We start from the raw sequence: 9,765 nt of genomic DNA on the forward strand, positions 1-9,765 counted from the left end.
AAAAAAAAGAGAAAAAGAAAAGAAAAGAAAAGAAAATAATAATAATAATAATAATAATAAAATATATATATATATTTATTTATATATATATATATGAACAAATAAATAAATAAATAAATAAATAAATAAAATAAAATAAAAAATGATGAGAGAGAGAGTTTCTCTCTCTTCTCTCAGTCTGAACCCTGACTTTCTCTCTCTGAAATTAGACTTTCTCTCTCTAGAATTTTCTCTCTCTAGAATATTTCTCTCTCTTGATGGATTTCTCTCTCTCTAAAGTTATTTTCCTCTAGGATTAGCGTAGTGGAAGGCTTCATCTGATGATTTTGATCGAGTTTAGGGAAGAGTCGATTTTAAGTGAGGTTTTGAATTGGGATTTGTTTAGATTTAATTTTAAATTAAAATTAATATAAAAATATAATTTTGAATAATAGGCACGGAAGAATCACCTAAAAGTTAGTCGATCTGTTCATTCAGTGCTCCGTGAAAGGTAAGTAATGAATCATCTTCTCGAGATATTCCATATTTATTCTGAAAATAAATAATTATTCTCTGAAATTATGCATGAATTATGAAATTATGTTTTGAAAGAAAAGTGCTTTTGAAATGTTATGGTATATCGATTTATGCACATGTTTAGTGAAAGATTATGATATATATTATGGTACAAAGTGTTTTGATATAGATCGGATTTATGCTCTCAGCCTAACTATGTTTCAGTGGACCCCGTCAATGGGGATTATACGTTGGTATTTGTGGACCCTGCCAGTGGAGGTTGTGCGCTGGTGTTTGTGGACCCTGCCAGTGGAGGTTGTGCGCTGGTATTTGTGGACCCTGCCAGTGGGGATTGTGCGCTGGTATTCTGTGGACCCCGCCAATGGGGGTTAAACGTTGGTCATAGTCAAGGCTGTTGAGTTACGAGTGTTTTGCATCGAATCGGATTTATGATTATATTATATGTGAATATTTGAAAATATTTGATTTGTATTAAATCAGCATGAAATATATTTTTATGTTTATTTGCAGTATTATTCTTGAAAATTATATAATATGTGAAATATCTGGTAGAGATACTTGTTACTTACTGGGCTGTCTAGCTCATTACCGTTCTTTCTATTTTTCAGATTCAGATAATTAATTTCGAGCGTGGGACGAAATATTGAGACAGAGCTTTTTAGAAGCGAGATTAGCATTGTCAACTTCATTGAACTTAGATCTATTTTTTTTTTTTAGTAAAATTTTATTGGATGTAAGATATTTGATTTAATTACTTGAATTATAATTGAATAATAATTACTTGAATTTATTCCGCTGTGATGCATTGATATCGTGATGAGATGCCTTGCATGCTTATGGAGAGAGTTCTTCATGAGTATGCGGCGGTTGCCGCGACCCTCGATTCACAAATCTCGGGTCGGGGGCGTGACAATTAATATGGTATCAGAGCATAAGTGGATAAATTATGACACATAGAATTTGACATAGTATGAGTGTAGGTGGGTAAACATTAGGAATATTGGGATGTTAAAGTATGAGCATCATAATAAATCTATCCTAACAAATAGATCAATGAATCTAATAAGGTTTTACTACTACAAGGTTACCATGCCTCCCCGTAGAATGACAAGAACTACTCAAGAAATTTCAAGAGAGACATCACAACCACGGGATAGTAGCACTCCCCATCTGACCAGTGGCACCCCTCAGGAGGAGGGAGTCGTAGATCCTAATGGAAGTGCTTCGAGAGCACGTCAAGAACCAGATATGGCTCAGTTAATGCAAACCCTAATCAGGATGGTACAAGCGCAACAACAAATACAGCAGCAAATGTTTGAACAACAGCAGATACAACGAGATACACAACAACATCAGCATCCACCACCACAACATGGAGAGCAACTAGTACAACGGAACAATATTTCAGAATTTAAAAAGCTTGCTCCTCCAGCTTTCAAGGGGACTATTGAACCTTTGGAGGCTGATAACTGAATAATGGAGATGGAGAAGGCTTTCACTGTCCAAGAATGTCTTGATGAAGAAAAGATTAGATATGCAGCTTATTTACTACAAGGAGAAGCATACAACTGGTGTCAGCGACTACAGCGCAAGCATGAACAAGACGGCGAAATACTTACTTGGGAAAGATTTCGGATTGCATTTTATGATCAGTATTTTTCTCGGAGTATAAGGATTCAGAAAGAACAAGAGTTTATCTATTTGAAGCAAAAGAGTATGAGTGTGACTGAATATGAAGCAAAATTTACAGAGTTAGCAAAATTTGCTCCGAGATTAGTGGATGGTGAGCAAGAACGTGTTCACAAGTTTGAGATGGGACTGAGAACTGAAATTCGAAAACAAGTGGTTCCATATGAATTGACAACTTATGCAGATGTGGTAAACAAAGCACTGATAATTGAAAGGGAAGTCAATGAAGAACGCATGGAAAGAGAAAGAAAGCAAAGAAAGAGAGCAAAATCAAATGATACACAAGGGCAGAATAATAAAAATATTAAAAGATCAGCTAAGGGAGCAGTAGACAATAAGACTCAACAGATTGATGGTGAGCCATGCTCCAGATGTGGCAAAAATCATGCAGACAAAGATTGCTATTGGAATACCGGTGCTTGTTTCAAATGTGGTCAGAAGGATCATAAAATTGCTAGCTGCCCGCTAAATACTGAAAATCAAGTTGGCCAAAGAACTCATGAAGGACAACATAAGGGTGGTGGACAGATTTCTAAAAATCAGGGAAGAGTTTATGCGCTTACTCAACAGAATGCACAGACTTCCAATACACTGATGACAGGTATGAAAAATTTCGAGGACGAAATTTTTTTTTAGGGGTGAAGAATGTCATAGCCCAAAACCTAGACCTAAGCCCAAAAAAAAAAAAAAAAAATAGGGGATCAAACCGAGAAGAAGACTCCCGATAAGAGTCTTCTTCTCCGGCAAAACCCGGGCAAGATCGGACTCCTAGGACTCCTCGGAGTCCTAGGGTTCCCTATAAGAAGACCCCCTCCCCTTGAGACCGAACATCGGCCTCCTCCCTCTCTTTTTCTCTCCGATTTTCTCGAATTAGAGCCGCGGACACTGCTTTGTCTTCGCCGTGACTGCTCTCCGACGAAGTCACCGGAGGTCAAGGTAAGCCTTCCTCCTTTTCTTCCCTTCCTTCCTCTTCCTCCCATGCCTTGTGCGCGGCTGCCGGCGACGAGCGTCGCCGATTTTCGGTCGGGGAAAGAGACCTCTGTTTTGGTCTCTTTTTCGTGGATTTTTCCGGCACCGACGATCGAAATCGATCGCCGGCCACGCTCCTCCGTGACCGGGGGAGTGGCCCCCGTCGGCCGCCGGCCTCCGCTGCGGCGGCCGTGGCCTGAACGGCCTGGCAAAAGAGGGGACGCCGGTCCCCTGTTCCGGCACGGGAAGAACCAAGAAAAAGAAGAAAAAGAAGAAAAAGAAAAAGAAGAAAAGAAAAGAGAAAGAAGGAAAAAGAGAAAAAGAAAAGGAAAGAAAAAGAAGAAAAAGAAGAAAAAAAAAGAGAAAGAGAAAAGAAAAGAAAAAAATAATAATAATAATAATAATATATATATATATATATATTTATATATATATATGAACAAATAAATAAATAAATAAATAAAATAAAAGAAAATCATGAGAGAGAGAGAGTTTCTCTCTCTTCTCTCAGTCTGAACCCTGACTTTCTCTCTCTGGAATTGGACTTTCTCTCTCTACTTTCTCTCTCTAAAATTTTCTCTCTCTAGGATATTTCTCTCTCTTGATGGATTTCTCTCTCTCTAAAGTTATTTTCCTCTAGGATTAGTGTAGTGGAAGGCTTCATCTGATGATTTTGATCGAGTTTAGGGAAGAATCGATTTTAAGTGAGGTTTTGAATTGGGATTTGTTTAGATTTAATTTTAAATTAAAATTAATGTAAAAATATAATTTTGAATAATAGGCATGGAAGAATCATCTAGAAGTTAGTCGATCTATTCATTCAGTGCTCCGTGAAAGGTAAGTAATGTGCCTGCAAGAGAAAGGCGTGTTTTTAGGTTTTCACCCAACTTCTGACCCTCACCCCCTCTCTCCTGGTTCTTGGCCGCTAAGTAATGTGGTCTTCCAAGGTGATCAAGTCCAACTTATGTTTCATCACAAAAAAAAAAAAAAAAAAAAAAAAAGAAGAAGAAGAAGAAGAAGAAGAAGAGTCCAACTCATGTTAAAGCACTAGTACAATATTATCCAAAAAAAAAAAAATCAGTAGTGTAATAGATACGGATTGTACCTTTTGTAATGATTTTTTCTCTGCAACACCAAAATTGGATCGTATCTTATACAGATTTTAAAATGTATAATTTTTCTTCGATCCACATGGAGACCATATATATATATATATAAAATGGATATCGCACAATCTAATAATTAATATTATAAAAAAAAAGAAATTATTTTTTGTGTGGAAGATGCAACTCAAATCCTTCCAGAATCCCAAAGTTCCGAGAACACTAGACTATAAGCACAAAAACCAGTCTTGGTAAATATTTATTTAATTTATTTTTTATATTTTCGTGATATAATTATACATTCTCTAAAGTTAAAGAGTTAACACCATGATTTTGGTTGTTCTTTGGTTGGAGAGCTGCAGCAAAAGTGGGAGGGGATTGGGTTGTATTTTTATGCCAAAGAATGATATCTTGTTTTGCACATCAACCATGAGATCGTGAATTGCACAGTTCTCAAAGCACTTCAACACTTTCCTTCATCCAGACTAGAAGCATTTAGGCCTAAAAGTTATCTCAGCCATGGCCTTTGGCCCATGCTTCTGCAGTGCGGCCTGGCCCAAAGCATTTCTGACCCTGAGAACAGTCAGACAGCCCCGGCCCATTCTGTCACGCACCCCAATGTGCACCTCCTTACGTCCTTTCCATGTGGCATTCTGATTTATTGGTCTATGTGGAATATATGATATCGTGCCCTTTTCTTTTGGATCTGACCTAATTGGAGTGGCACAAACCGCTTCTACATAAGGAGTTTATGCATCAAAATAACTATCATGCTGCTATTATCTTTTATATTGCCTTACCATAAGCCCCTTGGCATGCAAAGTTATCTTCATTCCATGCTTAAGTTTGTCAAGGGATTGAGCTTGGCATGACCAAATCAGCTTCCACTTATAGCTGTAACATTGTATCTATTTGAAAGGGTCTAGTTGATTAGTCACCAACGATTGCTGCCACGGCTTAGATCTATAATCTTGGTTGGGTAATAACGGCTATAATATTGTATATATTTGCAAAGGTCTATTTAATTATTCACCCAGAAGAGCTGCCACAGGATAGTTCTATTGATCAATCATGAATGGGGAATATTTTCTGCACTATAAATATCATATAAGCTGGAGAAGATCTCGACTTCCATAGGCGAGTTCGGTTTTACTTCTACTTTATAAAAAGAGAAGAAGATAGAGACTAGGTTTTATATATATATATATATATATATATAACGGGGAAAAAACTGCATGCATAAAAGCGAAGATAAAGTGAATGTTTTTTATGGACAAAAATTTCCTTTAGTTAATATTCAATTTAATTATCTTGTTAGTTTACGTCATATCAAGATTGATGAATGGTTCATTTTTTTAGACAAGCGGAGGTTATTGGGTTGAGACCCACTACCCACCAATTTTATTGCATGTATGAATGGCTCATAATGGATGCGTTAGATATGCCCATCCCAGGACGTGGGGGAAGACAAAATGGCACGTTTGAGGACTTTGTACCAGAGTAAACTTTTCCTAAGACTGTGAAATCTCTATTTTGCAAGATTAGCAGCCTCTCCAATCACTCCTCTACACCACCAACTCCTTTGACTCTCAGACAGTTGTTCATGTACCATTTTCCACCCATACATGAAAGCAAAAAAATATGGATGTATGATAACCCATTAGGTAGGTACACCCACCTTAATCAGATATTTTACTTGAGGGAATGCTTGGCACTTGGTATAGAAATGGGTCACTCCAAATAAGGATGAGAGCACCATTTGATCTATTTTTGATGGCCAATGTTGTGCCTTAATGATGGCCACATTGTTCTTTTATTGCATCTGTAATCCCTCGACGGTGACCTCCAAACAACTTCATCCAAGAACTAAGAGCTGTGAATACATGACATCATATTTTGGCTTGGCAGCACAAGTGGTAAAGCATATAGAGAGTGTTTTGCCTCCACTTGGCTTGCCACATCTTGTAATTTCCAAAACCAGCTCTTACTTTAACTCTCATACCTTAGAGCAAATAGAAGACATCACATCGCGTCCCACCTTCCATCCCACCAACCGATAAGCAACCGGACGCCAAGTAGGTCCGGTCTCCGCCCCAAGACTACCGAATTGAAACGATAAGCACCATGCTTAATAAATGGACCCGCAACGAAATACTTCAAGGCCCGATCTTGACACCAAAACAGGGATTGGCGCATCACACCATAACCCCATTAACCTTCTCAATCGTATCAATCACTTCATGCAGTACAGTATGGAGTTCTATTTGATTACCGTAATGAGCATTATCCTATACAAAATTAATTTTAGGAAAAGTAGGAAAGGTATCCTTTCTTGATCCAGCTCATGCATGCCAACCAGCCTTGGCCCATGGAAGTAATGGCAATTGATATAGATAGATGTAGATGGTCCCAGGAACACATTGCTAATGCGCGTCTGCTAGGTCACAAAGTGTTTTTAGTAATAAATGGTGTTAGATTTTGTGCTAGGGAGAGAGATTGTGTCTTTCATGCAAAAGAATTTTTCTTTGCATGAATCCATAATTAAGTCCCCTATGTTATAGATCTCAAAATTCTTCAGACTTTATCATTGATCCATCTGCATGGATCGTCTGTATCTACACAAATCTATGCAGGTGGAGATGATCCATGTAGGCAAATAAATGATAGAGTTCATAGTATTTTGAGATCTGTGTGGTAGATGATCTAATAGTGAATTCATATGAAAGTGAATCTTGTCTTTGCCAAAAAGGTACAACATCAACTCTTGTGCTAATCATGGCCTGGATCTTGTCAACTGTGTGGCAATCCTCCAAATCCTGGATGGATCAAAAATGATAAGGACATCTTCCAATATGGAGCTGCACTAAAGACTAGAACAACTAGCCTACAAGGTCGTCTTTGGATTAAATTCCAACGAACATTCCAACCGTTAAAGCGGTGAAGTGCCTCGTTTAGTTTAAATGTTGGATGGGGATTGGCTCCTACGATGAATTTGGGGTCTAAACATACCCTCAGGGAATCTAAAGCGGTTGTAGAATTGTTGATGGACCATTACATTAATTGGTGATTTTGTGCAATCTGAAGGTTAAAAGACAGCTGATTTGGGACCAGCTTTTAGGAGCAGGTACCTGGTACTGTAACTTTATGAGAAGGCTTAATAAACTCCATTATTTTTTCCTTTTGCCAAGATTTAACGGAGCCTATCTTTAACCCATATGTGCCCGGACACAAACAACATGAGAAGGACTAACACCAAGCCTGCATGTCAGCGTACTAATTGGGAACCATGAAGAAGAGACATTTGCCACCAACTCAGTCTCGCTTTTTGACACTTGCCCTGTATTCCATCTTACCTCTTGCATTATGTGACACATTGCCGATTTTGTCTAGCCAACTTCTCCATTCCAATGCACGAGGATCTATAAATTTTATCAGAGCTACTGGTAGCCATCATTCCTCCTCGGTCTCTAACCAAGCTCTTCACCCACCTCTCTCATGGCCACCCCATCCCCATCTAGAGCCATGTTGTGGCACATTGCCTTGGTCATGGTTGTGCTCTTCTCTCTTCAATGTCTGTCTCTGGGGAAACTTCATGTAGGCTTTTACTCCAATTCATGCCCAAATGCTGAGTCCATTGTCAGCTCAGTTGTGAAGGAGGCTTCCTCCTCTGACCCCACTATACCTGCAGCTCTACTCAGGCTCCACTTCCATGACTGCATTGTTCAAGTCTCTCTCTCTCTTCCTCCCTCCCTCCCTCCCCTATATCTGTATTAGTTGTTTTATGTGTTTCAGGTTTCATTAGTTTATCTAATGAAGTAATTAACATGAGCTTGTGAATTGTTGCATGGAGGGTTGTGATGCATCAATACTGATTGAGAAGCCAGATTCTGGACAACCAGAGAAGCAGGCACGGAACCATGCCGGGCTGCGAAGCCTCGATGTGATAGACCGAGCAAAAGCTCAGTTGGAAGGTGAATGCCCAGGCGTGGTCTCCTGTGCAGACATAATAGCCCTCGCAGCTCGCGACTCCGTTACTCTGGTAAATGATTTACACACCATGAGACTAAAATATTTAGCTTTTTACTTGCTGATTTATAGAGTTTTCCTTGCTTAATAGTTTCTACCTTCAGGGAAATTAATCTGAGTTTCTGGTGCAGAGTCAAGGACCAATTTATGCAGTCCCCACTGGCCGAAGAGATGGTCTGGTTTCTAGTGAAAGTGATGCAGCAAACATGCCTGATGTCCATGAATCAGTCGCGGTGCTAAGAAAAAAATTCGCAGAGAAGGGCCTTTCAGAAAAAGATCTAGTGGTGCTTAGTGGTATAACTCGACCTCTCATGAACATCTTTTTGATAGGAGTTGATCAAATGTTTGCATAAATTATGTTCATTGGATGATCATGCTTGTTTAGTTTCATTACTAAATGGATCGGTAAATGCATCTCAGGGGCGCATACAATTGGTACAACAGCATGCTTCTTCATAGAACGACGGCTCTATAATTTTTCTAGTGGCGGTGGATCAGATCCAACCATAAATCCTCAGTTCCTTCCTGAGCTCCAGTCCCAGTGTCCCAATGGAGGAGACGTCAATGCTCGATTACCCCTCGACCGAGGGAGTGAAAGAATTTTCGACAGTCAGATACTAAGCAACATCCGATCGGGGTTCGGAGTGATAGAATCTGATGCAAAGCTCTACAATGAAGCATCAACCAAGGTGATCATTGACTCTTACTTCGACTCAATGAATTCGATCTCGGGGTCATCCTTTGAATCCGACTTCGCCAAGTCGATAGTGAAGATGGGAAAGATTGGTGTGCTCACAGGGACTGAAGGAGAAATCCGGCGAGTATGTTCGGCTTTTAACTGATGTTTGTGCAATGGTCTGCCTCTACATGTAATGTCTGCGCAAATTCCTCAAAAAGATGTGGGTGCAAATGAATGATATGCAGTTCTTATAGAACTCTGTATAGTGTGACAAAGGAATTCTTTCTGTGGCCTTCTGTAGTGTGAAAGCTATAGATCTGGGTTGCATGGACTACGAGGACTGTCATTCTTAAATTAACAACACTAGAAGTTGGGAGATCATGGAATTAGAAAGCACTGAAGGATAAAAAGGTTTATATTCTGCTCTGACACTTTTACCATAGAACTACTACTGTGGATGGGTATATCATGTTTAAAACTAAAGGATGGGTATCTCAAGACGAGAAGCAGAAACTAGGCTTTTCGGGTTTATTTTTTTATTTTTTTTTTTTTTAGCATTTCTCAGATGATACTACTAAATATTTATTTTTTAAAAAAATATTTTTTTATTTACAAAATTATAAAAAAATTTTTTTCCTTAAACAGCACCAGACATGTTCTACAGGGCTCTAACTTCTACCCTGGTCCTCCCTTTTCTTTTCTTTTTTTTTGAAAAAAAAAAGGCTCTACTTTCTGCCTTCCTCCTACCAATTACGGAAAAGAAACCTCCCTCCAGAAAATACT

At 38.8% G+C, this 9,765-nt stretch overlaps 1 protein-coding gene across 1 annotated transcript; it reads left to right on the plus strand.

Moving 5' to 3' along the window:
• The first annotated feature begins 7,715 nt into the window (after window positions 1-7,715).
• LOC105051742 (peroxidase 43) lies at window positions 7,716-9,238 on the plus strand. The gene is made up of 4 exons (XM_010932330.4): window positions 7,716-8,003; window positions 8,128-8,316; window positions 8,435-8,597; window positions 8,724-9,238. The coding sequence occupies exons 1-4, from the start codon at window positions 7,773-7,775 to the stop codon at window positions 9,143-9,145; spliced, it is 1,005 nt and encodes a 334-aa protein (XP_010930632.1). The 5' UTR covers window positions 7,716-7,772; the 3' UTR covers window positions 9,146-9,238.
• Window positions 9,239-9,765: the final 527 nt, after the last annotated feature.

The sequence above is a fragment of the Elaeis guineensis genome, chromosome 9 (assembly GCF_000442705.2).
Source record: "Elaeis guineensis isolate ETL-2024a chromosome 9, EG11, whole genome shotgun sequence".
Classification (NCBI taxonomy): Eukaryota; Viridiplantae; Streptophyta; class Magnoliopsida; order Arecales; family Arecaceae; genus Elaeis; species Elaeis guineensis.

What these genes read in the sequence shown, in the direction of transcription:
- LOC105051742 (XM_010932330.4), top strand. Translation starts at nt 7,773, where the DNA reads ATGGCCACCCCATCCCCATCTAGAGCCATGTTGTGGCACATTGCCTTG. An exon ending in TCCATGACTGCATTGTTCAA is followed by an intron (nt 8,004 to 8,127) that starts GTCTCTCTCTCT and finishes TGTTGCATGGAG; the next exon opens with GGTTGTGATGCATCAATACT. An exon ending in CTCGCGACTCCGTTACTCTG is followed by an intron (nt 8,317 to 8,434) that starts GTAAATGATTTA and finishes TTTCTGGTGCAG; the next exon opens with AGTCAAGGACCAATTTATGC.